Source organism: Anser cygnoides, chromosome 3 (assembly GCF_040182565.1).
Source record: "Anser cygnoides isolate HZ-2024a breed goose chromosome 3, Taihu_goose_T2T_genome, whole genome shotgun sequence".
Lineage (NCBI taxonomy): Eukaryota > Metazoa > Chordata > Aves > Anseriformes > Anatidae > Anser > Anser cygnoides.
In genome coordinates, this window is record NC_089875.1 from 121,862,020 (window position 1) to 121,889,971 (window position 27,952).

At 64.1% G+C, this 27,952-nt stretch overlaps 1 protein-coding gene across 2 annotated transcripts; it reads right to left on the reverse strand.

The window, feature by feature from the left end:
- Positions 1-1,017: 1,017 nt before the first annotated feature.
- Positions 1,018-27,952, reverse strand: SCARA5 (scavenger receptor class A member 5). Of its 2 annotated transcripts, none has more exons than XM_066995184.1 (9): positions 27,763-27,952; positions 26,709-26,831; positions 23,257-23,385; positions 16,444-17,118; positions 12,360-12,440; positions 11,054-11,152; positions 5,766-5,813; positions 2,207-2,395; positions 1,018-1,424 (listed from the first exon to the last, which is right to left on the reverse strand). In XM_066995184.1, exons 2-9 carry the CDS (start codon positions 26,818-26,820, stop codon positions 1,288-1,290), a joined length of 1,470 nt encoding a protein of 489 aa, XP_066851285.1. In that variant the 5' UTR covers positions 26,821-26,831; positions 27,763-27,952; the 3' UTR covers positions 1,018-1,287. The 2 variants fall into 2 exon arrangements, with proteins under 2 accessions (XP_066851285.1, XP_066851284.1); XM_066995183.1 differs by having other exon boundaries at positions 2,207-2,398.

The following is a 27,952-nucleotide window of genomic DNA, read 5'->3' on the forward strand; positions in this document are numbered from 1 at the left end:
CCAAGCCCTTGGGGAGAGGAGTCTCTGTGGGGTCCCCGAGCCCTTCGGTGGTGTGGGGGGGGGTCATCCGTGGGGTCCCCAATGCCCTGAGGGGTCTCCGTGGGGTTCCCAATGTCCTGGGGGGGTCTCCGTGGGGTCCCCAAGCCCTTGGGGGATGTGGGGGGGGGTCTCCATGGGGTCCCCAAGCCCCTGGGGGTGTCTCTGTGGGGTCCCCAACCCTCGGGGTGCCAGACCCAAATCGGGGTGCTGCTGGGGGGGGGGGTGCAGCAGCTCCCCAGCCCCTGGGGGTGTCGGGATCCGGACGCGGGGTGCCCTGGCCTGCTGCAACCCCCGCCCCCCCGCACCCCCCAGCCTGCCCTCCCATCCCATCAGGGACCCCCCCCCCCCAAATGGGACCCCCCCCCCCAACCCTCACCCCACCGCCTGGGGCCGTCCCCGTGCAGGAAACACCAGGGCTGTTTTTACGTTTTTCCCTCGTTTTCCCACAAATTTGGGCTAAACCCCCAATTTCGACACCCGGGGGGGTTCCAGGGGGGCCATGGGGCCTCCCTGCTGCCCCGTCCCGCACCCCTCCCTCGCATTTTGGGGTCAGCGTCCCGCCCCCTCCTGCATCCTCTGCCCCCCAAACCCCCGCGGCCCCCAAGGGACGGGGCTGGGACGGTTGGGGTGGGGGGGGGTCCCCTGGTCGGAGACCCCCAAACCAGGGCTTTATCAACACCCCCCCAGTCCCCCCGCCCAGCCCCAGGAAATTTCGGCACCGCGGGGCAGCTCTGGGGGCTGCCCCCCCGCCCCCCCGTCACCTGCGTTGGGAGCAGGATTTTCGGTTGGCCCCTCGCGTTCCCCAATTATCCAAAAACCGGATTAAATCCCAGAAATAAGCGGGAAGGAGGCGTTTTACCACGGGGGGGGGGGGGAAGGTTTGAGCCTCGCTGCCTCCGGGGAGCCGTGCGAGGAGGCATGGGGGGCACCCCTGCACCCCCCCGTTTGCTTCCAAACCAGGTTTTGGGGCGGCGCCGCTGGGGGATAATAATAAAAAAAAAGCTTTTATTTCTCTGATAAAACATTTCGGGAAGCGCGGGCCAGTCCGCCTGCTGCTGGGTGTTCCCCAGCTCTCGGCGACCCCGAGAGCGTCCCCAGTTGGGGTGCCCCCAGTTGGGGTGTCCCAAATTGGGGTGTCCCCATTTGGGGTGTCCCCTCTTGGGGTGTCCCCTCTCGGGGCGTCCCCAATTGGGGTGTCCCCATTTGGGGTGTCCCCTCTTGGGGTGTCCCCTCTCGGGGTGTCCCCGCTCACGGCGTCAGGCACTTGACGCCCGCGTCCTCGGCATGGCCGCAGTTGGTCTTGCCCCAGCTGGAGAAGCTGCAGCGCAGCAGGCTGTCCTCGGTCCCCTTGCAGGAGACGTCGTCCATCCAGATCCTGCCCGTGCCTGCAAAACACGGGGGGGGGGCCCGGTGAGACCCCTCCTCGCCCCGGGGGGGGGGGGGTTCAGGCACCGGGACGCTGCAGCTGGGTCACCCAGAGGGGCTGCCCCAGATTTTCGGGGGGGTTCCCAAGCCTCTGGGGAGGCACAATCCCTCAATTTGGGGGGAAATGCCCCAAAAGACACATGCTGCTGTCCCCAAAATGAAGCACGCGGGGGGGGCTGAGGGCACACGCCAGAGGGGGGGGCACCACAGTGATGCGCTCCTCCTGCCCCCCCCCCCCCCCCCAGGACATCCAAACGGGGTGGCACCGAGACGGCGGCACCTCTGCGGTCTCCCAAAGCTGCTGCCGGGGCCACCGGCTCCTGGAGCTCGGGGTGACCCCCCCCAAGGGGACCCCACCGGGGGGGGGGGCACGGTGGCCCCAGCAGCTGGAGAAGGGGTTACAGAGCCCTCCCCCCCCCCGCGGGGGGCCACCGGGGCCAAAGGCCACCGGGGCGCCCGCCAAAAGCGTCACTGGCGTCGCCACGATGTTTTTAAAAGCTTTAAAAAAAAAAAAAAAATGATAAAAACAAATAAAGATAAAACAAAAATAAAAATCTTTTGTTATTCTAAAAAGGAAAAAAAAAATCAGAAGCCTCATCCGGCTGAAAAACCAAAACCGTGTGGTTCCAGCACCCCCCACCCCACGCCCCGGGGCAACGCGGAGAGCGGCTCCGTGCTCAGCACCGGGGCTCAGCACCGCCTGCAGCCCCCCCCCCCCCCACCTTGGGGACCCCCCCCCGACCTTGGCCGAAGCGGGCCATGCGGTACACCTCGTCGGCGCCTCGGAAGCCCAGCATCCGGCACACCACGTCGCCGTCCTTCTTGTCCCAGCCGTCGTCGCACACCGTGCCCCAGCGCCGCTCGTGGAAGACCTCCACCCGGCCCTCGTGGGGGCCGGAGCCGTTCACCAGCCGGATCAGCCCCTCCTCGGCTGCTGGGGACAGAGAGGGACATCAGGGGACACGACGGGGGGGGGGGCCACAGGGGGACCATGCAACCGTGCCCCTGAGCGTGCGCATCTCCGGCACTTGGAGAGCCGAGGGGTTGGGGGATTTGGTGGACCAAAAGCCTTCAGCCTCCAGATTTTGCTTGCTTTCAGCAACGCCACCGCCCCCCCTCCCCGGCCCCGAAGCGGGCTCAGAGTTCGGGCACAGCCCCCAGGCGCCGCGATTTTACCAAACCTGGCCCGTTTGGCGCTTTGTGGGGCCATCTGGGGACGAAGGCGGCCGGTGGGACACCCAGCCCTGCCCCCGTGGTGCCCTCCCCGCCCTCCCCGCTGCGGGAGGCACCCGGTGACGCATCCACGGGTGGCTTGGGGACGCCCCACTGCTGTGGGACAGGGAGCTGGAGAGGTCCCAGCAGGTCCCCTTGGGTCACCAAGGCCACCCCTTGCCGGAGGGGCCTGCAGTGGCCGTGCCGAGACAGGAGCTGGCTCGCAGCCGGGGGGGGTTGGCACAAGCAGGTGGGATTTATTCGTGCTCCCCCCCCCCAAAGCACCGTTGCATTGCAGCAGCTTGGAGGTTTATATTTAAAGATTTTTTTTCCCCAAAAATCAGGGAAAATGTTCCCTACGAAAGCACACTCGCTGGGAATCCGAGGTTCCGCTGGTGACGCGCGGCGGCACCGCTTCTCCAGCGCCAGGAGCTGGGACGGCCGCGCGCAGCGCTGCCCCTCGGGCGGAGATCTCCTGCCTGGTGCTGCAAATCCCCCACCTGCTCCCCAGCGGGTCGGGGGCTGCTCCCTTTCTCTTTCCCCCTGCTCCTGACAGCCCAGCCAAACCACGTGTGTCCCCCCTGCTTTTCTTTTGCTCCCACCAAAAGTGGGCACGGAGCCGCGTCACTGGGTTTTCTGCCCTCATCCCCCTGCCACAAATCTCCCCCATCCGTGCCCACCTTCCTTGTGCTGCCCACTTCCCGCTCTCCCACCAAACGCCAGCATTTTAAAAAAGTAAAAAGAGGAACTAAAAAAAAAAAAAAAAAGAGGGACTTCCCCCCCCCCCGTGCCAGGGCCTCGCAGAATCACAGCACGGCTGGGGCTTGGAGGGACCCCTGGAGGTCTCCGTGTCGGTACGGGCACCGTGGCGGCTTCCCGAGGGGTGCAGCTGGGAGGTGCTGACGCCACGAGGGGACTTTGCAGAGGGAGCTGAGAAGATCTCAGGTTTGCGGAGGGTTTGACGTTTGCCCAGCACGGTCACCCCCTTGTGCTGGGACGCGGCTGCCGGAGGGGCTCGGCTCACGTCTGAGCGAGGCGGCCGGCCGAGCCTGAGCCCGTGGGGCTGAGCCCGCGGGGAGCAGAGGGTCTGGGCTGGGAGCTGACGTGGCCCTGGGGACCCGCTGCGATGGGTTTCGGCACTGCCAGCAGGCTGGGACCTGCGCAAACCTTTTTTTTTGTTGGATATTTCAGGCTCCGGGTGTGCAGCCCCTGCCCGGCTCGCTCTGTGCGGGGGCACAGCCACGTCCCTGCTGGGCGACACGGGCTGAGCTCCCATGGCCAGGACCTGCCGGGGCCAGGCTCCAGGATGGATCCAGACCCCCCCAGGCTTATTTTCCTGGATCTGTGCAGGGCACAGGGCTCGTGGATGAGACAGGAAACGTTTCATGCCCTCTCCGAACGGCCCCGCTGGCATTTTGCGCAGCCCTGCCTCGCGCATGGCGCGGCTGCGGGACGCACGGCGGCTCTTGGGTGCCGCGCACCTCCTGAATGAGGCCCGGGCAGAGAAAAACGAGCTGGGACGTCGCCTCCCAGCCCTCGTGGGGCCGTGCCGAGCCGTGCCGAGCAGCTGCCTGGGATCGCCCCAGCGCCGGTGTCCCCCCAGGGCTGGATGAAGCTGCTCGGCCGAGCTCCACACGTGTCCTGACCTCAGCCTCTGCCTCCAGCTGCCAGCAGCTGCTCCTCCAAGCCCGACCCAGCACCGGTGTCCTCTGCTCGCCCAGCAGCATCTCCCCGAAGCAGCCGAGTCTGGCTCCAAGCAGCCGGGCTTCCTTGCTCCCGGGGGGGCTCGTGGCACGCTGCTGGCACCCAGCACCCGCTCCCCGTCTCCACCCCGAGCCCAGGGCTCAGCCCCGCGTCCTCCTTTCCTCCTCCCGCATCCCCGGCCTGCCAAGCACAGCGCGATGCCTGCGCACGTCGGGCAGCACCGCACGGCCTGGGTCCCACGGCCCCAGCACAATTAACAGTCCCCGTAATGAACGAGCTCAGGATTTCCTCGTGCACCAAACCGCCACCAGCGCCGCCACGGCCGCGCTCTGCTCCTGAGCCACCCAGCGCGGCCAAAAGGGAACCTGCTTTCCTCTAGGGAACCTGCTTCGGCGGGGGGCGGGGGTGGGACCCGGTGGTCTCTGGAGGTCCCTCCCAACCCCTAAAATTCTTGGAATTCCGTGAAAAGGACGAATCCAGCAATTGCTCCGCACCAGCAGGGAGGGAGCTGGTGGGGACAGCAGGGGTGGCGGGGACGATGGGGACAGCAGGACGACAGGGGTGGCGGGGACAGCGGGGACACGAGGCCGGCAGGGATGGCAGGGACGGCTCTCCGGGGGGGGGTTTGGGAGGTGACGGGACCCCCACCGTGTGCTCCTGGAGCCTGTGCGTGCCAGAGGACGGCGAGTGTGTCCCCAGGGAGGGCAGGGATGTGCAGGCAGGGCGCGCGGCCAGGCGCTGCTGGGCTGGGCCGTTCCCGTTAATCACCAGGGCGAGGGCTGCTCGCGCAGCCGCCCTTCCTCCCAGTCAGCCCCCGGCCAGCTGCGGGGCCGTGGAAGCTCAGAAAGCCCCCGGCCCCTCCTCGCAAACCGGTGCCAGCAAGGCCCAGACCTGCTTCGTGCGCCCTGGGGGCTCTGCAAGGGCTGCAGCTGGAGCCGGGCACGCGCTCGGCATCGGAGCTGGGGGGAGATGCCCCAAACGAGCTGCTCCTCGTGCTGCAGGGGTGCAGGATCGGACCCCTCGTGGGCTGCAGCCACAGCCCCGTTTGCCTGGTCCCATCCACCTGGGCGCAGCTTCCCGGCCCCCTTCCCTCCGCATCGCACCCGACGAACCCCCCAAACCGTCATTCCTCCTCTTTTTCTTCTGCGCCCGTCTGCTTTCGCTGCACCGATTCCTTCCAAACCCTCCAAGCTCCCCCCTTCCTTTCCCCAGCAAAGCAAAAGGAAAAGCCGAAGGGGAGAAATACACTCGAGCGGCTGCGAAACCGAGGGGCTGACTCTTTGCAGCTGCGCCCTGGGACCACGCCGCTCCCTTCGGCTTGGGCGCGAGGAGAAACACCTCCTGTTGCCGCGGGAGGAAGGGAGATGTCCCCCAGGGGCACTTACCCACGTCACCGCCTCGGTCCCCCTTCTCTCCCTTCGGTCCTCGGTCACCTGGGAAGAGAAAGAGCACAGGGCATGAACCTCGTACCGGGGGCCGGCTCCTCGGCGGGGCTGGGGCTCTCGCAGGGCTTTCTCCTCCTCCTCATACCGCTGGGGAAACTGAGGCACAAAGCAGCAGCTGGCTTGCTGGCCCCTCTCCCGGCCCTTTGTGGGGAGCTGAAGCCCAGTGCCAGGGGGCGAGCACCTGGAGAGCAGGGATGCTCTGGCTGCTGAACCTGGAGCCGCTCTTGGGAGAAGAGCTTTCTGCTGGGGTCCCTCTCCTTGGCACTCTGGGGGAGCTTTGGGGCGGAAAAACTAGAATTTGGGGGGATCACAGCCCCTTCTGCCCCGTCCCGAGCAAAAGCCGTTCTGCCCCCTCAGCTTGGCACGAGGTCGATTCACCCTGAGCTGCCCCCCCCAGCCGGAGCCGTTTGGGAAAAAGCAACGCGGGGAGCTCAGGACCCCACAAAACTCCCTTAAAACACTGACGCTAACCACCTGCTGTTTCACGTGCCTCTTCCCAGCCCCACCACTGCCACCACGCCTGCCAAAAACACCCCGGGGCGGGTCACTGCCACGTAGCCCACATCACTACGTGTCACCCGGGTGAGCCCTGGGGTTGCACACCCAGCCCCGCACCGGGGCTGCCAGGGGACCCCCAGCATCTCCCCATTTGCCTCTTTCCATCGGCTGAGCCCCCCCGGCCCTGGGGACACGGGGGCTGCGTTTGGTCCCGCGGCATCCACCCCGTGCAAGGAGCAGAGGCCGAGCCTGGGCCTCGTTCATCCCAAATTGCCATTCCTGCTTTGAACCTGAGCGCAACTTCCCCCGAGCACCCGCAACGCTGGGCCAAGCGATGCCCGGAGCACCCCGCTCCGCTCCCCCAAATAACCGAGCACCCCGGGATAACAGAATCGAAGCCAGAGCAAGGTGCTGGGGCTGCGGGAGGTGCGCAAACCCCGTCAGGGAGGCCTGGCGGTCCCCCCGGGGGCTGAAATGTTCCTCGGAGGAGCAGGGGCCAGGGGCAGGGACCTCGCTTCCTGCCGCAGACCGACTCAGCCGGCACCCAGCGGTGCTGGGTCAAGAAAGCGGCAGTGCTGGGGGGCTCGGCCAGCTGAGCAAACAGGCTGCCTCCAAAACCGGGGATATTTCCGCCCAGCGAGGCGAAATAATGAGCTCAGTTCTCATCCGTGCCACATCTCGGCACCCCGCCCGGTTCCCGAGCAGGGGCTGGCTGCTCGGGCACCCCTGCCTTCAGCCCCCCCGGCCCCGCTCCGACAAATCCTCCCCTCCGGTCTCTGCGTGTGATAGCAACAAACAACACGCACACACACACACACGCCCGGAGATTTCTTATAAAGAAGGAAAAAAAAAAATAATATAAAAAAAAAGCACACAGGAAATTCTTGCCCTTTAACTTGGAGGCTCTGGGAAGCCGAGATCGCTCCCCCGGGCAGCCCCAGCTGTGTCAGATGGAGAAAAGCTGCCCGGAGCCTGCTCCGCTGATGGGAACCAGATGAGGATGAGAGCTGCAGGAGAGGGGCTGGATACGCTGCTCGGCTGCACGTGATGAAAAAAAGCAGAGCTCAGCCCCTGGTCACTGCTGCTGCCACCCGGTCACCCCATGGAGGGGACACGGGGCTGCTGTCCCCGTTAAAAAAGCAAGGTTTTTTCACCCAAAATGCTGCCGGCACCCCATTGCCAGAGCCGCCACCGCCAGGATGAGATCTTGGGTCAGGCTGTGCGTGGACGGAGGGGATTAAAGGGGTGCCCCAGGCCCAGCCTGGAGCCCCCCCCATGCCCTGTACCAAGACTTGTGCCATCTTTGGGCTTTTACAAATAGGAGCAGGGCCTCTTGAGGAGCGATTCTGGCTGAGGATGAGGAGGGAAGAGCTGGGAAGATGCTGGCAGGGGGCGAGCCCCATGAGCGTCGTGCCTCCTGCTCCATCCCTGGAGCTGATGCTGCCCGCGCAGCGCAACGCCGGGCTTTGCCTTGCCTTCTCCCATGCTGTCTTCTGGGCTCTTTCATTCCCTCGGTTTTTCTCCTTTTTTTTTTTCCTCCTGTTTTTCCCCTCTTCCCAGCTGTGTTCTCCGCAGAGCAGCTCCCTGGTGGGCAGAGAGCAGCCCCGCGGGCAGCACCGCCGCTGCCTGGGCTCGGCTGCGTGAGCAGCCAGGATTTGGAGCATCCCCACTGGGACGAAGCCCCAGCTGAGCTGGAGAGCACTGGGGTCTGGGGGGGGGGCTCAGGAGAGCCCCTTGTGCTGGTGTCACCGCTGGTCCTACCCGGTGCCTTCCCCCGGCGAGGACTGGGATCTTGCTTGTCCGTTCCCCACTGCATCTGGTTTTTCTGGAGGGCGTAAATTTGGGCACGCGGTGCCAAGCGGCCCCCAGCTCTTCCCGTTGCGGAGGCTCAGTCCCTGCCTTCCCGAGCAGCGTCTCTGTGATCATCCTCGCTCCGAGCAGTGCTGTGAAAGGAGGCAGGGCACAAAACCCGCGCAGCCGATGCCACTGGAGGAGCTCACGGGTCTGCGGGATGCAGCCCCACGGCCGGGCACTGCCGAGCCCCCAGCAAAGCCCCGTTTGCAGCCGCAAAAATCATCGTGCTGCCCCCCAAAACCCACCTGAAGAAGGCAAGCTTTTAGGGTGCCGCTGCCTTAACGCGGAGGCAGCCCCAGGAGCCTGCTCCGGGCAGAACCTCCCGCCTGGCCTAAGCCTGGAGCTGAGGACGGGGCTCTCTTTTTGCCCCAAATTTGCCTACGGACCCCCGGACCCCACTTTCGGCTGAGCTACCGCTCTTTCCTCCTAGCCACGCTCCCGGCACGACGCTCCCCGGGGTGGAGCGAAGGCGACTGATTTATGCGCACTTTCCAGACTGACTTTTCCCATATGGAAATGAGGAAAATAATCCCTCGCTGGGGGAATTTTAAGGGAAAATACATCGAGGAGAAGAAAACCGTAAGAAGGGAAAATAACCAGGAGGGGAAAGTAACCAGGAGAGGAAAGGCCATCCCCCAGGATGGCTGAGGGTACTTTTTTTCTCCGCAAGAAAGCGCTGTGCTTTGAGCCAGGGTTTTTGGGGAGAGGCTTGGTGGTCCCCCCCAGGACAGGCTGACGGCTCTCCTGTGCTCGGGAGGGGTGTAAGCCCCCTGACAGGGGCGTGAGCCTGGTGATGCAGGAAAGCAGCCCTCGCTCGAAGCCTTGGGCTTGGAGCACTGCCTCGCTCCGGGTCTGTTTCCTATAAATTTCAGAGAATCCCATAAACCGTAGAAATTCGGCACTTGCTGCCAGCGTGCTTCGTGATTTATTGGGGAAGGGTTTGGGCGAAGCTCCCTTATCTGAGCGCTCCGACCTCCAGGATTTGGTGCTGGGGCTGCCCTGGTGCAGGGCACGTCGCTCCTGGAGGGGCAGCAGTGGGAGCGTGACGTGGGTGCCATCAACCTCCCCCGTCCAGGAGAGGCAGAGCTGCCATCAGGGCTCGCTCCTGTTATCAGAAGGGCTCTCCAAAAAAAAACCCTTCACTTCCCAACCGCCCTCTGGGCCGGGGTGAGGAAGGAGGGGAGGTTTGGCTGGTGGCTCAGCGTGCCTCGTGTCCAGCGCCAGGAGCATCTGGTGCTGTCCCTGCAGCACTCGCGCCTTTGCAAAGCTTGGGCCAGCACCAGTCTCGAGGGGATCTTCTGACCTCTGGCAGGATGCGGCCGGGCACCCTGACCCACCGCGGGGTGGGAGCCAGGGCCCGGTGCCATCATCCTGGGGCTCGGTCGGGTGGGATTGGGGAACGGATGGGAACTGGAGACCACGCGGTGCTGCGCAGATGTCATCTAACCTGGTGTCACCAGCAGCGAACGCACCTCGGGAGGGCAGCTGGAGCCCGGGCTGGGATGGAGGAGGATGAGGAGCAGCAGGATCCGAGCTGCCAGGCTCAGCGAGCGCCTGCTAACCCTGCGAGGGACCTTCGTGCTGCGGGGGGAGGCACCGACCACATCCCTGCCCCGGTGCCTCCACGCTCCCAGAGCCAACGCGTCCCCGACCTGCACCACGAGGCACCGGTGGCACCTCCCTGCCCTCCTAACGGGGTGGGGGGGTGAAGATGTTCTCCTGCCCCTGGGCTGCAAGGGGGCTTTGGCTGCTGCGCCCGGCGCTGGAGGTGGGCACGGCGACCCGAACACAACCCTAACCCCGAGCCCTGTCCTGGTACTGACCAGCACCACGGAGATGCTCGGGGGAGCTGGGACCCGGCTCTGAGCGCTTCGCCAAAGGACCTCGTCGCATAAAACTGTGGGAAGGAAGCACGGCAAGCAGCACATGGGATGTCCCCAAAAAGGGACAGCAGGAGCAAGGTGGTGCCGCGTCCCTGGGCAGGGCTCTTCCTGCCTCCCCCGCCCGCCCGGTGGGCGTTTTGGGGCGGAAGGAGGCTGTTTTGGGAGCTGTTACCCATCCCAAATTTAGGCTGCAGCCCGGAGCTTCTTTTAAAAGGTCTCCTGGGCGCGATCCGCCTTGCTGGGGAGGCGCGTGGGCGCTTTCCGTGCTCTTAGCCCGGGTGTGGCGAGGCGCTGGAAAACCACGGGGAGCCAGAAGGGGACCACAAAAAAAAAAAAAAAAAAAAAAAACTGGCACAAATCTGCTCCGAACCCTGCTGGGGATGAGCGTGGGGACCTGCAGGTTTGGGGCTCTAAGGGACATGGTTTAGGGACGTGGTTTAGCGATGGGACTCAGTAGGTCAGGCTGATGGCTGGATTTGGTGACCCTGGAGGTCTTTTCCAGCCCGAATAATTCCACGATTCCATCAAAAGCAGCCTCGAGGGAGGGGATGGTCCCCCTCTGCTCTGCTCTCCTGAGACCCCCACCTGGAGCCCTGCGCTCAGCTCTGGGGCCCCCAGCCCCAGAAGGACACAGAATTATTAGAACAAGTCCAGAGGAGGCCACAGAGATGATCCAGGGGCTGGAGCACCTCTCCTACAGACAGGCTGAGACAAGGGGGGGGCGACTTTAAGCTAAAAGCGGGCAGGTTTAGGTCAGACATGAGGAGGAAATCCCTCCCTGGCGCAGGCTGCCCCGAGGAGCTGGGGGTGCCCCATCCCTGGCAGTGCCCAAGGCCAGGCTGGATGGGGCTGGGGGCAGCCTGGGCTGGGGGCAGGGGTCGTGCCCATGGCAGGGGTGGCACTGGGGGGGGGGGCTCTGAGGGCCCTGCCAGCCCAAACCGCTCTGGGATTCTGCGATTCCACGTCCCGCTGGTGCCAGAGGCTGGCCCTTACCTTTGAATCCTCGCATCCCGGCTGGACCCGGAGGGCCGAGGTCCCCTTGGTCCCCTTTCAGGCCACGCGGTCCCGGTGGTCCCCTCTCCCCAGGCAGCCCTGGAGGACGGGCAGAAGCAAAGGGGTCGTGATGCAGCGCCGGGACCCCCCCCCCCATCGGAGCCCCCCGCCCTTGGCACCGACCTTTTGCCCAAAGCGGGCTGGGCTTTTCCAAACTTTTTTTTTTGGAATTTTAGGACTTTCCTCTTTTTTTTTTGAGGAAGGAAAAGCCCCTCTTAGGAATTTGGGAAGCCCGAGGGGACAGGGGCTGGGGCTTAATTCCTTCTGTGCTGCACCCGGGGGGGGGCAATGAAGAGGGGCAGGAGCTGGCCCTGAGGGAGCTGGGCAGGGGCAGATCCGCAGCGCAACGGGACTTCACAAGGCACTGCTGCTGTGACCGCATCCAAAAAAGCACCGGAGAAAGCGAGGTGGAGAAAGGCCTAAAAATAGCGGCCCTTTCGGCAGCTCCTCCCGAAGGTGAACCCTCCAGGGACTGTTTTGTTTATTCTGTTTAAAGAAAAAAAAATATATATATATATATAAAAAAAAAAAAAAGGAAAGAAAGCAGACGGTGTATTTCTGACGCTCGTAACGCCCAAGAACAACAGCCGTGAATCTGTTAGCACAAAACAAAAATATCCAGGGGGGGAAGGAGCGGGGGCAGCCGCTCCAGGGAGGGCTCTGGGACAGCAGCCGGGTTTCCACCGCCGTGGGGACAACGGGGCCACCAAAAATGGGGGGCTACAGGGTGCTGAGCCCCCCATCTTGACGTGGGCCCATCATCAGAGCGGGGTGCAGAATTTGGTCCAGGGCAGCATCCCCGGGTGGGACGGATCCTGGCACCTCTGTCCTGCTGGGGACAGAAAACCCTCGCCTAGGGGGGTCCTTGGCAGCCCCGGTGCCGTCCCCGAGTCCTGGACGCAGACCCAGTGCTTCTAGGGTTGGCCCGAAATTAGAAACAGCCTCGAGCCGAGTCCGGCTTCTCGGGGAGCGTGAGGGTGTTCAGTTGTTTTTCAAATCGAATTTCTCTCAAAAACAATGGTTTGAATGAAGAGCAGGAAAAATAATTTAAAAAAAAAAAAAAAAGGCATTCTTGAGATTGAAAAAAGCCCCCTGTGGAGAGCCCCAAAGCGTCGGACCCCCAGCACCGCTCTGACAGGCGGAGGAACCCATGGGGGCTGCCCCATAAGGGCTGGGGGCCCCAAACGCCCCGTGGGGGCCGCACCCCTGGCGTTACACACTCATGGCCAGGCACTTCCATCCTTACCTCGCAGCCCGGGCAGGCCGGGCAGGCCGGGCTCCCCCTCCATCCCCTCGTGGCCTGGGTCTCCTTTGGGTCCCGGGGGCCCTGCAACACAAGGGGTTTGGCTGCAGTGAGCGCATGCAGGGCCCTCGCTGGCCGCAGCAGCCCTACGTGACAGCGAGGGACGTTGCCAGCAGCCCTCTCCTGTGCTCTGTGGGCTTTGAAGGACAAAAACGACCCCCATCGACCTGTTCCGCACGCCAGAAACCTTTCACCTCGCAGCTCCACCTGAGCGCAACCCTAAGAGAAAGCCGCCAGTTTCCTGGAATTTCCTCCCGTCCAAAATGTGTGACTTCTCCAGTGAAATATCGTCCAGGAAAATTAAAAAAAAAAAGAAAAAAGAAAAAAAAAAGAAATGCATTTTGGAAGTACGGAGATGAGCCTTCAGGAGGGGATTTGCAGCACAGCCCGCATCTCCCCTGGCTGGGCAGGAGCCACCCGCTCTCTGCAACCTCTTTGCGAGCAAGCTGGAAGGCCAAACCGGTGACAGAGCTGCATCCATCAGCCTGCTAGGGGCCAACTCCACCAAGCTGAAAACAATTACGAGCTGAACCCGCTGGAAGAAATTGGACAGAAAAAAAAAAATGACTCATGGGATGATAGAAAATAGGGCAGAGAGAGGCCGGAAGGGTCATCTGGTCACTGCCCTGCCACGCCAGGGCGATAGTTGGAAATTGTTAAATGCTGTTTTCCTAGAAACCCCAAAAGCCACAGTCTCACAGCCGTGCAGAAAGCTCTCAGCCAGCCAGCACTACAGGCGGAACAAATGGGTGCAGAGCGCACCGGCACCCAGGAGAGCTGAGGACAGCGAGGAGGGGGCTTGGGGTGGGAAGAGGGATCTCCTGGTCGGGGGGTGTGGGATCTCCTGCGATGGAGAAGAGCCAAAAACCTCCAGGGGCTGCCCCAGGGGGACACGGGGCAGGAGCCAGCGAGGCACACACCGTGTGGAGGTGCTGGGATGGCGCTGGGATGGCGCTGGGGTGGTGCTCACCCCAGTGCACAGGGCCTTGCACAACAGCCGTGAACACTGCGTGTCCTTAAATCCACTCACTGGCCTGCTGGAGTTTGAAAAGCTGAATAGAGGGACAAAAAAAATAAATAAATAAATAAAAAAGAAATAGGAAGGAGATGAGTGCATGAGCAGGTGGTGCTACGTCCAGCCAGTGACTCTCTCTTCCCTGAAAGGGCACGAGGAGGCCAAGCCCTGCTGGCTCGTTCATGGGAGAGGGGAACAACGTGGTGTTTTTTAGGCTGCCTCATGTCGCCCCGTCCCTTCCAGAACACAGAGCTAACGCAGAAATAAGGAATTAAAATAAAGGAATGCCATGAAATTCAGCCCAGGGAGCACTACGGAAGGCAGAGCCTGTCCGAGTGGAGCTTTGTAAAGGTGATGCTGGGTTTGAGGGCAGCAGCGGACGTCTCAAGGCAAGGGGGTTTCCCTCTGGCATCTCTCCAGCGTGTCCCAGCCCAGCGGCCCCAGACACCCCAGGAGGAGCAGGGAAAGCTCTGCAGGACCCAGGGAAAGCTCTGCAGGACCCAGCCACGCTCCCGGGCTCGGGACGAGCTCTTCCCTCGCTTCTGCACCCCAGCGCAGCTGAGGCTGGGCTGCAGGAAGCCACGAACAGATCCCACCACAAGCAAAGCTGAAAGCAGCCCTGGGAATACATAGGGTGGGAACCAGCAAGACAGCATTCCCCCCTTCCTCACCCTGACTTCGCCCCAAGAATCCTTGTCCAAGGGAAGGGGTCCCCCCACCAGCGGGAGCGGAGCAGAACAGCCGCTGGTCCAGCTCCGACAGCTGCCATCTGCTCTGGCTTTACGGGCACACCGGGAAATAAAAGCCCCACGAGGGCCCCACCTCATCCCCTTTAAGCCTGGGAGGGACGCGGGGGCTGCCCACCCTTGGCACCCCTTGGTGGGGAGGCTGGAGCCGGCCTTCCTCCCGAAAAATCAGCTGCTGCAGTGCAGCCCCCTCATCCTGCTCCATCATCATCATCACCACCATCATCATCACCGTCCGTCATCAACGATGGAACAAGGTTTCGTGGAGGATGGCCACGGCCAGCTATCGACCCCTCTGCTCCACGGGAGCAGGAGATGGGGAGAACGTATCTGGGGACGAGATGTGCTGCACTTGTCCCACGTGGGCTTTCCCCAGTGCCAGGGGTCAGACACAGCCCCTGGGGACGGGCTGACCCTGCTGGCTGGCTCTGCAGTGAGCCCTGGGGTCCACCACAGCATCCCCCAGCACCAGCAGCTCCAGGAGATGGACAGTCCCGTCCCCAGGGACAGCGAGGGTGAGGATGGAGGAGCACGGGGGGGCGGCGAGGAGAGGCTCTGTGCCAGCTCCATCCCCACCCCACTGGGCTCAGGGCTTGCTGCTGGGGGCGAAAATCCCTCTCCAGATGCCCCCTGCTCTGCTCCACCCTCCCGAGCACTGCGGCTGGGCTGCTGGCAGAGTCTGGGGGAGAAAACCTCTCCAAAACCCTCCGGATGAGCACTTTTGTGACGGCCAGATGGAGCCGGCCGGCAGCACGGCCCCATCCCACCCAGCGCGTTGTGCAAGCGGCCGGGGCCGGCGGCGGGGCCGGGCACCCTCCCTGCTGCTGACACTGTTATTTAAGACCTGCAGGCTCGGGCCAAGGTGGCTGCAGCTGCTGCGGAGCCACATCTGTCCCCTCCTGGCTCAGCCGGCGGCCAGAGGGAGGGAGCGCCTTGGCAGCAGCCCCGGCACTCACTCCCATCTGCAAGGCCGGCAAGAAGCACCAGGAAAACGCTCGGCCCGCGCTCGGGGGGCTGGCAGCAGCGTGAATTCACCTCGCCCCTGCTGAACCCGCTAACCTTTCTGCCTCCCCGAAGTCCTCAGCCAGGGGCACCAGCCTTGAAAACGCAGCTGGGGACAGGGCTGCCCCGAGCTCCCCTGGGCTTGCTGCCTGCTGCTTCATCCTCGTTGCCCTTGTGCCTCAAATCAGAAGGGTGCCCACGATTTTGCTGCTCCCCCACAGCCCGCCCAGCTGTCCTTGCCCCTGAAGAGCTCAGCCCTTTCCTTTCCCACCGTCCCACCCAGCCCAGCTGCTCCCAAGGCGCGCGGCTCCCTTCCCTTTCTCATTTCGGAGATCTTTGAAGCGAAACCCGCCTGCCCCTTGGCGCAGCACCCGGCACAGAGGCACTGTCCCCTTGCTGCTCCCCAGTCCCATGGGGCAGCTGGACGGGGCTCCAGTGCTGGCATCTCCAGCCCCGTGGAGCTGTCCCCATCCTGGCTGGTGGCTTTGCAGCTGGGGAACGCAGCGACCGCCCCATCCCAGCTGTGCGGCCACCCCAGCGAGGTGGCGACGTGGGGAACGGCCAGAAAGTGCTGATAGCGGCCGGTGGAAATGTCTGAGCAGATGGCTAGCCCCTGGCGTAGGGCTGTGCCCGCAAGCTGCTGGTGGGACAAATGGCTGGACCTCGTGTAACAAAGCAAAACGGAAGGAGATGCTTAGCAGGCTATGGTCATTACCAGGGCAACTCTATCATAAACGCCAAAAAAGGGGGTTCAGCAAAACTAGAGTCAACGGTCAAGGGTTAGGAGGGGTGGGTTGGTTATTTGGGATGGGCTGCAAGCGGCAAAGGAGAAGAGCATGGGAAGGGAAGCGTGGAAAAATGGGGCTATGTGGTGATGGGATGGGGGATGAGTGAGGGGACCTGGGGGGCAGCCTCCTGCTCGATCACTGCGGTTAGAAGCAGGACAAAGCCCGCCATCTCTGCTCATCCTGCCTCACCGCCATGGTCAGCAGGGGCCTGGCAGAAGTTTCCTTGGCATCAGTGAGGAAAACCCTGGGAGCTTCCTCCCTCATGCAGAGCATCCAAGGTGACGGAGACACCTGAACCCCACAGAGACCCCAACAGCAGTGCCTGATGGATTTGATGCATCCCAAAGTACCTGAGACGACTCCATGGGGCATCCCCATGCCACGGGGCCCACTCCCAGCACCCCCAAAGCACCACGGACACCCCCTGGCTTCACACCCCGGCGAGGGGAGCTGCTAACAAGATGTCCTCGTCTTACCCCGAATCACGGAGATGTTCCTCAGGGCGACGGAGTGCTCCCAGTCCTTGAGCCGCAGGTCCTCCGTCACGTTGCTGAGGATGGCCAGCTCGTGCTTCAGCTGCTGCTCCATGGCGATGTGGACCAGGCGCATCCGCCGCGCATCTTCGGTGGCGTTGCTGATCAGCACCTGCAGGTCCTGGATGCGGGCGCGGTGGACGTTCACGTCGTAGGAGAAGGTCCTGTTCATGGCGTCCACGGCCCCGCTGGCGGCCGTCACCTGGTCGCTCAGGCCCTCCAGCCGGCTGCCGAGGTGGCTCAGGAGGTGGTCGTGGTGCTGGAGCAGCAGCCGGCTGCTGTTGCCTTCCACCGAGAGCTTGTACACCTCCTGCTGCGCCGCGTCGCTCTGCTGAGCCAGGCTGTCCCACAGGCTCGACACGGCCCTATCGGTTTGGCTGGCCTGGCTCTGCAGGCTCCAGAGCAGCCCCTCCAGCTTCTGCAGCGACCCCGTCATCAGGAACAAGGAGTCCGAGTGGTTCTGCAGGAGGTCCTGCAGCCTCCAGATGTGATCCATCACGTCCCCCTTCAGCGGGAGGTGCAGCAGCTTCAGCTGCACGTCTCGGAAGCTCTCGTTGAGGCGGTTCACGTTCCCCATCAGCGCCTTCAGGTCCTCGGGGGACGTCTGCGGCCGGGAGACTGCGAGGGAGAGACAGGAGGGGGGGCATCAGAAAACCCCCCCGTGGAGATGGGGCCGGTGGAGAGGTGCAGCCCCGCTCCCTCCCACGCAGCCACCCCTCTCTTGGTGGTGGTGGAGGGGAAAGCCCTGCACAGCCCCCCGGGATGGGGCTGGGGGCACCCCTGGGCACCCGCCCGGCCCAGCGGTGCTGCCTGAGGGGCAGGGGGAGCCGCCGGGGCTCCGGGCTGGGCCCGGGGCCTCTGGGCCCGGCCCTGGGCACCGCCGAGCAGAGCCCGGCTCCGGCCTCTCCGCACCTCCCTGCGGGTCCTGACGGCCATGGGGGAGCTCCCCCGGAGCCTCCTCTGCTCCAGGCCGAGCAGCCCCAGCTCTCGCAGCCTCTCCTCACAGCACGGGGGCTCCGGGCCCGGCAGCACCCTGGTACTGGCAGACATAAACATCCTCACATCCCAAAAGAGCCATCCTGTCAGTGCACCCTGCTGCACTCCCTGCAGCACCCTCAAAGCGCCCATCCAGCCTGGGGGCATTGTTGCCCTCTGCCGCTCCCTGCATTAAAGCTGGGTCTCCAGCACAGCCTGGGCTGGGGGGACTCAAAGCCAAACCCACAGGAATAATGAGAAATAAAGGGAAAAAAAAATCACTATTGTTCCTTTGGCTGTGTTGGGGTTCAGCTGGCGCAGCCCCGGCACCATCCTGGCCGCTCACCCGCCCATTTCCGAGGAGGAGGAACCAAAGGAGGACATTTGGTTTGGATTAAAATCACGGCGTCAGCTTCCTTGCGAAAAAAAACAAGGGGAGAAGCGGCCCGAGTGGCCATCACGAGTAGAAATCCCCCCAAAGGCAGGTCCTCCAGTGGCTGAGGGCTGGGACGCATGGGCAAGCTCCCTCCCCTTGCATCTGCGGTTATTTGTAAATACAGAGTCGCCCCAAATCCCATAAATAACTTCCAGAAACCATCTCGGCATCCTGAGGCTCTCCTCTGCCCAGCCCTGGCACTGCCACCAAAATCTCAGCGCAGCCACAGCCAAAATCAGCTTTCAGGTAGGGACCCCACCTCCAGCCCTGCAACGCTCCACGTGTGCCCGCACCCACGCACGCCTGCAGCCCTCCCGTCCCCCAAATCAGGGGGGATTTGGGGGACCCCCATCGGCCACCACATCCAGCAGGACCACGGCGCAGCGTCACAGGGACATCACCCTTGGGACATCTCCGGGCACCGCTCGGGTGCTTGCGTTTGGGCAGCTGGAAACGCACCGGAGGGCAGGAGGGTGCCTGCGGCCCCATCACTGCCCCGCTGCTCCCCAGCTCCAGGGAACGGGACGGGGAAGGAGAAATTTTGTCCCAGGAAGGGGCAGGAAGCGCTGAGCCAGGGCTTCATCCTGCACGGGGAAACACCCCTCAGGAGGGACCGGGAAGGGCTCTGAGTAATCAGGCAGAGGGCCGCGCGTGACCCCACTCATCAGGCACAACCGCGGGCGCGAGGCTGAGCCAGAGGAGCAGAACATGGGCGGGTGCTGGTCCCACAACCTCCTCCTCGTTCTGTTGTTTGCAGGAAATCTGGACCTGGGAGCTGGCAGGCGGTTGTTAGAGTCGCTGGGAGCACACACACAAATGCGTGCACACAGCTCGTGCACACACACGCACAGGCTCACAGATACACTAACACATGTGTGTGCACGCAGCAGTACAGGCACAAGTGCACGAAACGTACGCAGCACACACACAAACGCATTCACAGCACATGCACAGTGCAGGCACACAACAAACACACGCACATCTACACGCGCACAGCCCAGCCGCACACCCAGGCACGCACACACACACGTGCACGCAGCACAGGCACACTCCCCGCCACGGACACCCAAAATACCAGCCCGCCGCCAGCTCCAGCACGAGGCCTGGCAGCCCTGGGGCTGAGCTAATGGTCCCCGAAGGGCTCGGCGAGCAGCTGCTCCCTCCCCGCTATTGTGTTTTTGGGACAAGCTGTCTTCCTGGCTGCCGTCCCCACCAGCTCCTGGCCCGAATTCCCAGCCTCAGCACCGGGTCCTGCCCTGGGAGCACCCATGAGCTGTTCTAGTCCATCCCAAGAAGAAAAGGATCACAAGAGTCCTACCCCAAGCCCTGCTGGCCCTTCCTGCTGCCCCCCAGGCCAGCTGCAGCCCCCAGCTGCTGCACAGCTCTGTGCTCTCCCCCCTTGCACACATGCCCGTGGTTGTGCACACGCGTGCAAATGGTGCAGCGTGGCCAGGAGTGGTGGTGGAGACGTGTTTACCGGCTCCTCCTGAAAATCCAGCGGGCCCTGAACGAGGCCAGCAAAGGAGAGGGCGCAAAGAGGCAGGAGGTGGGTTGGCGTGGTCACGCTGTGCAGTCACAGTGTGATTGAAAAGGAGTGTCATGGGTTTGGCTGGGATAAAGTTAATTTTCTTCGTAGGGGCTCATACGAAGCTGTGCTTTGGGTTTTTGATGCAAACCGTGGTGGTAACACACGGATGGATTGGTTGCTGCAGCTTGCAGGGAGCCAAGCGAGGAGCCCGGGGTGCACAAGGAGCCGGGAGGGGACAGAACCAGGACAGCCGACCCCCAGGGACCAAAGGGATGTCCCATCCCAGAGGGCGTCCTGCTCAGCAATAGAAGCTGGGGGAAAGGAGGAGGAAGGACGGGATGTAGGGACGACGGCGTTTTCCCAAGCAGCCGCTACGCGTGCCGAGCCCTGCCTTCACTCCTGCCTGCCGACAGGGAGCAGGGAACGAGCTCCTTGCTTTGCTCTTCTCGCACATGCGGCTGTTGTTGGCCTGGTGAGCTGTCCTTCAGAACACGGGCTGTGAACCTGAGGCCATCCCGGGGCTTAGCAAAGGGAGCCAGCACCTGCTCCCACAAAATGGGTGGCTACATGAGGCGAAACCTCCTGGCCATCCCTGCGCACCCCGACACAGGTGCGCGCACACACGGGGCAGGCTGGCCAACGGGGTCCTGCTGCGAGGTCCCGCAAGCGTGCAGAAGTGTGCACACACGGGGATGGGGTGCGAGTCCATCGATATGCGTGGTTTGGATGCCCTCACAAAGGCGCCTGGCTCGTTAGCCTCACCCTAACGAGCCCCGCTGCTCTGCGGAGCAGCACAGGGCTGGGTGCCCCCATGCACCGGGGTGGGCAAAGGAGTGGGATCGGCCTCGGATTCGGGCTCAGACACCACAGTGCAGAGCTGTGCACGCAGGGGTAAGCTCTGCAGTGCTGGGATTTAACCCAGCCCTTGGAAAAAAGCTCAGACTGGAGTGCTCAGGAGTGGTTTGGTGCCATTCTGGGGCACGAGGAGGGCTCAAACGTGCATCCCACTCCCGTAATCCCAAGTGCTGGGTCCCCAGCAGCCGAGCCCGGCTCCCCACAGGCTGCAGCCCCTTCCCCAGGGCAGTGGGGACTGGGCTGGGGCTGAACATCAGCTCCCCCCTGGGCAGCCCCAGCTTTACAAAATCGCCTTTTCCCCTCCCTTTTGGTGCCGGGAGGAGCCGCAGGGAGCGCACACCCCAGGAGCGGGGAGGGGCGCAGGCAGAGGAGAGCTACGCATTTCAAACACGGATATTAAAAGCAGGCTTCATGTAAAGCACCGCGGCTCTCTTGCTCAAAACATCCTGTTTCCTCAGCTCCTAGGTGGTTTAAGGTATTTTTAGCAGTTTGCTCATTTTCCACCCCTTGCCACGGAGCGTGGATGCCTGCCCGGGCCAGCTTCAAACCCACGCCCGCCCCAGCGGGACGCACGGGGCTGAGCGTGCTGCCAGGCACCCGAAACATGGGGTGGGATGGAGACTGGGGTCCCGCAGGATGAATTAAAGTAAGCTGTGTGAGACCCTTGCCGCTGGTAACCCCCTGCATGCACAACACCCTGACACCTCTAGAAACCAAGCCTTGTAAGTCCTGCGTGCACGGGTGCAAGTGTGGGTACCTTGCACACTTAGGTGCTTCCCCGGGAGGCTCTTCTGGGTTTTCCTCACATCCCCTGGGCACAAAGGGAGCAGCTGGAGCACAGCAGGGACTGGAAGGGCTGAGAATCCCCCTCTGCTGCTGCTCTTTGCAGGGGGGGTGCCTCGCTAAACGCCACATCTCCCTGCCTTCCCCTTGCAAGGAGGAGGAGGAGGAGGGATGCTGTGCAGGAGAGTGAGCTCTCAGCTCCGATAGGTCTGGTCTCTGCTAGCACAAACGGGGACTTCCCACGAGGAAAAAACAAGCCCTCCACGATGAAGGAACGCCCAGTCCCTGTCCGCTGAGGATGCCAGAGGCCGTCGCCAAACGGGGGGATGCCCTCCCGGTGCTTCTCTGCTGGAAGCGCAGCGATGGAAAGGGCTCGGGGTTCAGATGCTGCTCGGAGACACAGCGGCAGGGACGTGAGCTCCGCACCACCCGGCCGAGCAGCATCCCTTGGAGCTGCCCCGCTCCCACGCTGAGGTTTGGCGAACTCAGCCCCAGCCCCAAGCTGTCCAGGAGGGCCCCCTCCAAGCGAAAATCCCTCCGGCGGGCGGCTCTCCCCGTTAGCAGCCCTGCGGAGAGGCGCTGGCAGGCGGAGCGGGTCCCACGGCCCCAATCCATCCATCGCCTGCTCATCCACTTCATCACCGCTTATTTCCACCGCCCTGCCGAGACGCCGCTTTTCCTCGGCCAGCGCTTTCCGACGCTCCCCCAGCACCGGAGATTTTTGGCTCTCCAGCTCACGGGGTCTCAGGGCTCGGTCCTGCTGCTCTCCCTGATGCTGGTGCTGGCAGATCCGGGGTTTTGGCACCCCCAGAGGGGTCAGACCCCCCCCCCTCGTTCAGCTGCATTTTGCCTCTCCAAGGTTCCCACCCGCAGCCAGGAGGGCGAGGCAATTTTACCGGGGTCTTGCTGAAGCCTGACAGCTGAAATCCTGCCGGCCGCAGGGCTCCAGGAGGGAGGCTTTGAGGATGCCCAGGGCTCCAGCTCTCCCTGCTGTTGTCGGAGGCCCTAATCTCGTTCCTGTTATTGCTGGAGCTGCTCTCAGGCGAGCAGCTGTAGCTCAGCCCAGGACATGCGCGCCTGCCCCGAGCCCTTTGCACAATTCATGGCATCCCCCAGCTCAGGGCTTCTCGGTCCAACAACAACATTAAAACAATGTAACGCAAGAAATCAGTGGGAAAGGCTTCAAAATTCCAGCGAAACCTCCTCTGTCCCTTCCCCAGCCCACGAAAAGCAAAAAATCTGCCCTTCGCAAAAGGCACGGGCTGACTTCACAGGGCTGGCGGCGAGGAGCCCCACAAGGGATCCATCCTGCTCCCTGCTGCAGGAGACCCACCAAAAATCACCCTCGCACCCAAAGGGGCTCACGGAGGGGCAGATCAGCTCTGCCTGGCCCTGGGGAGCACTCGGGGGATGGAGCAGGGAGGTGCTGGGGGGGGGGGGGGGGGGGGGTCAACCTGGGAAGGAGGTGGCCAGGAAGCGACGGAGCTCCCTTGGGTTTGTTGGGGTGCCCACGGGAGCCACACAGGGGGGGTCACAGCTGCTCCGTGGGGGGGCTGCCAGGGGTGTGGGCAGCCTCCCAAACCACACAACGCGGCGAGGGGGGGAGAGAAGCCAGCAGCGAAGCCAAGCACACGGGCTGCGTGCACGGGGCTGGGAGCAATTAGAGGCATTCGTGGGCAGCCTTCCCGTCCCTGCCCTCTGGGCTCTGCCCCCGCGCTCAGCAAATCCAGGGAGGGGAGGCAGGAGGGATGCGCTGCGCGGGGACAATGCCCTGCCTGTGTCTGAGAGAGCCTGGGGGTCCTTGGGGGGGTCTCTAGGGGGGGTCTGTGCACTGCTGGGACCCTGCGCTGACCCCGGCATCGAAGGCAACACCAAAGCTGCTCCTGGCACGCTGAGTAGAGCATGGTGAGCTCAGGCTCATGTCGCTGTGCTCCCAGGGAGCCGGAGCAGCCCCGGGGCAGCAGCGGGCTGCAAACCAGAGCAGGCGGCATCTCTGTGGGTGCCGCATCCCGCAGCAGGCGCAGAACCCCCTGGATGCCACCGCAGCGGCAGCAGGAGCGTGGTCACAGCACCCCGGAGCAGTTTGGGCTGCCAGGTTTTGGCCGGCTGCCCCATCCCCATCCCAGCCCGGAGGGACACCCCCGTCCCCCTGGAGCATCGCCCCGTGCTCGGCCCTTACCTGCGAGGATGAAGACTCCGACGAGGATGAGGAAGACGAGGAGGTAGAGCCCCAGCACGGCGTACTTCAGCGCCGCCAGCGAGCCCAGCCGGCCGCAGCGCCCGGCCGCCTTCATCCTGCGCCCGGCACCTGGGGACACAGCGCGGCGTCACGGCGGGCTCCGCTCCCACCCGGAGCCACCTCCGAGGGATTTCGGCAGCCCCGTGGCTCAGCACATCTGTGTGTGTCTGCCCCCATCCTGCGTGGGCAGAGATGGGGTGCAAAGGGCCCGGTGGGGACCCCAAGAGGAAAACACCAGCACGGAGGGCAGGGAGGAAGGGGGCGGCGTGCTTGTTTGCTTGTTTCTCAGTAAAGGGCAGGGAAGGAAAGCACACGGGAAGCACATGAAAGGCTCTCTCGCGGTGAGCCCAGCACCAGGGAAAGGCCCTCTGCTTCGGGGCTTCGCACAAGCTCAACAAGGCTGTGTTTTGCAAGAGTCTAGGCAAGGCTGGGAGCCAGAGCCTAGATGGTTGTTACAGCCCGAAATCCTCTCCCAGGCTCGGCGCCTCTGCGAGGGACAGCAGAGGTCCTGGCCGCGGAGGGGAGGCGGACGAGAACCTGGCCCCCACACAAGGAAATCCCAACGCGATGCAACACCACCCAGCGCTGCAGGGCAAGGCTGTGGAGGGACCCGGTGCCTCCATCCCCAGCCCCAGGGCCGCAGCACCGCTCGTGCCGGATGCCTCGGAGCCACCCCGGTGCTGCTGGGTGAGCCCCTGGACAGGGTGCAGGGCGCTGCCCAGATGAAGGGGTGATGCTAACCCAGCCGTCCCCCCCTGCTTCTGCCAAGGGGCAGCCAAGCAAAGGCACTTCTCCCAGTGGGGTTTCCGGGAGCAGCCGGGAACCAACAGCTTCCCAGGGGCTGGAGGGCGCCGCCGGGTCTGCGCCCTCACCAGCTCCCAGACGTCCCTGGAGACACCGACAGAAGGAAGAGGAGCCGAGCCCGAAGCTCCCAGCCCCTCGGCATTCAGGTGCCATAGTCCCAATGCTCTCTGCCTTTTAAGCCCCAAGCACAGCCCTGGACCGCTCAGATCCAGAGCCTGGGTTAATCCAAAAAGGTGATGCAGGTGAGGCATGACAGCCCCGAGGCCAGGCCTCCTGGGGAGGGGACCCCCTCCTATGGCCATGAGCAACGCGTCCAGAGACATCCCCGAGGAGCCCACCCCATCCCACTCACACCCACCCCCAGGACCTATGGGGTGCCGGAGGGACAAGGGGCTGGGTTGTCCCCTTCTCCACCTGGGTTGTCCCCTCCTCCATCACATCACAGCCCTTGGGCACCCACAGGCTGTGCCTCCGTCCTGCCCACTTTCAGGGAGGCTCGTGAGAGCAAAGGGTTACGCTGGGTGTAGAGCTCAACCCGGAGCCGTTTTGGGGCTGAGGGAGGCTCGTCCAGGCTCAAAAATGACAAAAGCCACTCGAGGTCAGGCTGGCTGACCCCAGGGCCCCGTGGGAAGCCGGGTCTGAGGGCGCCCGGAGCAGCAGAAGGTGCAGGGCAGGGCCCCGCAGCCTCCCCCCGCCAATGTGCAACTCATTACCCGCATGCGGTTCCCATTTGCTGCTCGGGGCGTGCTGTCACCGGCCAAACAGATGGAGCCGAGGGTTTCATAATGAGGAAAGCTGCAATATTTTTCTGACATTAACACTTATATCAGGTCCTGGGAGACTCCGGGAGGAGCTGGCCCCGCGCCCCGAACCACCCACTCCTCCCTGCCTGCGCTCGCCGAGCCCGGCTTTCACAACACGGCGCTCCGAGCGGCCCAGGGGTGTGCTCCGGCCGGTAACCAAGGGGAAAAGCAAATATTTCTCCCCTGCCCACCCCCAGGGGAGCCAGGCTGTGGTTTGCCCGGCCGCAGAAGGAGGTGGGGGCCGAGAGCAGGCAGGGCTCGCCCCCAGCCCTGGGGTTGCTGCACCGGGTGTGGGAGCAGAGGGTGCTGGGCTCGCATCCAGGCTGCAGCATCCGTCCTCACCCTGAAGCTGAGCATTCCCCTGAGATCCATCCCCGTGGGCTCAGGGCTGGCTTTGCCCCTTGCCCGGGCATCATCCGGGGCAAGGGCTCCGCTGGGGCGGTCCCCGGAGCAGGGCTGTGGGGGAGCCTTGTGGGGTGACAGCAAGTCTGGGGACATCGAGTCTCGGCTTTCATTGGCACTGGAAATCCGCCCTGCGGACCCACAGCTGTCCCCAGCCCCGGGGTCCTCAGCCCCAGTAACACCATGCCTCTGCTTGCAATAAGCACTGCGAGCCACCTGCGCCACGCGAGCATCCAAAAAGCAATTTGGCAGGGGCTGGGTGTTCCCAGCCCTCCCAGTGCCTGGACGCAGCCTGTCCCGGGCTCCCCATCACACCCTGGGGATGCCCCACGTGCCACGGTCCAGTGCCTGAGCCTGGCAAGACGAGACCCCCATCCCCACGTAGCTGTGCCTGGGGGGCACGGCGCTGCTGGGAGCCCCACCAGAACAAGCCTGGTTTGGCTGGCAGCCCCCAAATGGTTTCTGAGCGAAGCTGCCAGCCAAGGGGACCTCCTGCCAGCCAAGGGGACCTCTCCCACCTCCGCTTCAGCACCAGCCTCTGCCCACCCTGCCTGCAGAGGCCTCGTGAAAGATTCCTGGAGGGAGGCTGGGTAAATGCCGTGGTTTGCATCCCTGCTCTGTCTCCCTCAGGGGGGTTGTTCCAGGGTACAAGATCTCCTGGCGGGGACTGAGCCAGGACGGAGTGCAACACAGACACCACTTCACGGGCCACGAGGAAAGGAAAAGAGCTCAGCAAGGCCACGGTGGAGGCAGAGGCCAGCTAAGAAGTGAGAAATGCAGGCAGGTCCCACCGTGCCCCGGTGCTACCGTCCCCATCGTGGGGCATCTCTGGACAAGAGCACACGCATGAGACACAGAGCTTGGAGGAAAAAAGTCAACCTTCAGCAAGGAAAGCAGCTTTTCTGGAGCAGTGGAGGAACCCTGGGCAGTGGAGGAACCGAGTGAGACCCTGCATGCCCTGAGTGGCCGACGGTGCCCTGGCTGTGCCCATCGGGCAGAGGGGTGGATAAGCAGGAGAGGAGGCACGGGGACCTGTGTTTCCCTGGGCATTTCTCCCACGGGGGCTCTGCCAGAAGAGAAGTTTTCTGCTCTGTGACACACATCCACCAGGGACACAGCGCCCTGACCCCAGGCTTGCCCACCAGCAGCCCCCTCCAGGTGCAGGGACCGCTCCTCGGCTCTGGTTCCCTGGGACCCCCAGCTCCACAGCCAAACTGAGCACCTCAGCCAGGCCAGACACTTTTGCATTTGTCCCACGCAGGGACAACTTGCTGAGCTGCTCCCCAGGTGAGCCAAGCCCCCGCGTGCCCCCCAGGAGCTCTCTGGGATCGTGCCACCGGGTTCAAGCCCGCAGAGGGAACGGCGCGGCGCGCCTGGACTTACCGTCCTCGCAGAGATTCAGTTTGGAGAGGTTCCTTCCCTCGAAGGGCTCCTCGAAGGTGGAGCCGTTCTCCCTCTCGCCGAAGGTGTGGAGGTACATGGCCTTGTTCTCCATCCTCCTGCCACCTGCGGGGCAGAGCGGGCAGGTGAGGCGCTTGGCGGCCGTGCCACGTCCTGACCCGGCTCGCCCAGCGCACGGCTCCAGCAGCACGGCCCGGGCTGGAGCAGGGGACCCCGACCTGCTGCCGGGGGACCTCTCGTGGGGCAGAGGTGGCCACATCTCAGCATGAGGTTGCCAATGGCCCAGGCTGGGCTTGGAGGCACCCCAAGCAAGAGCCGCAGGGAGAAGCCATGGGCTAGCTCAGCAGCAGCTGGCAGCCCGATGAAATGCCCTCCACCAACAGATACCTGTGGCTTGGGGGGATGAGGAGGGGCACCCACCACCCACGAGGGGCACCCACCACCCACGAGGGGCACCCAGCACACCCCCCGTGCTCCCCCACAGGGCTTGGGGTGCCCCCACACCCCCACCACCTCTAGCAGCACGCAGTACCCCAGCACCCCGACCCTGCTCCGGGGTCAGGAGGCTGCAGCTCAGCACCTACCACGGGGGGGTCCTAACAGCACCTGCCATGGGGGGGGGGGGGGGGCAGCCCCCCGCGCCCCCATCCCCGCACTGCTCTGCTGCTGAAGGATTTAAAGCCGCCCACCGGCCCTGCCAGGCTGGCTCAGCCGAGCACCCCCAGACCCGCTCCCCGCACCCCCACATCGGTGCCATGCTCTGCAGGACACCCCCCTCTCCAACTGGGGGGGAGCCGGGGGGCTCCGGCACCACCACCCCGACCCCACGCGTGACCGGGGGGTGAGGAGGGGGGGCAGCGAGCACGGGGGGCGACCCCCGGGGGTCTCGGAGGGATGCTCGGGGGATGCGCCGGAGGCTCGGGGAAGGCAGCGACCCCCGCGCAGCCCCCCGGGGCGCGCAGCAGCAGGCGGGGGGGGTCCATCCCCGCACGCCCCCCGCCCAGCCCAGCCCCGCCGCCTCCCCCCCGCGACTCACCGGGGGCCGAGCCCCGCAGCCCCCCGCAGCCCCTCTCAAGCCCGGCGCTGCGCGGCGGTGGCGGGGACGGGCGAGGACCCCCCAGCCCCAGGCGGGGCGGCCCCGAGCTCCCCCCCCCGGCAGCCCCCCATGGGCTCCCCGGGGCCGGCAGCGGCTGCGGGAGGCGGCGGAGCTGAAGCCGGAGCAGCGG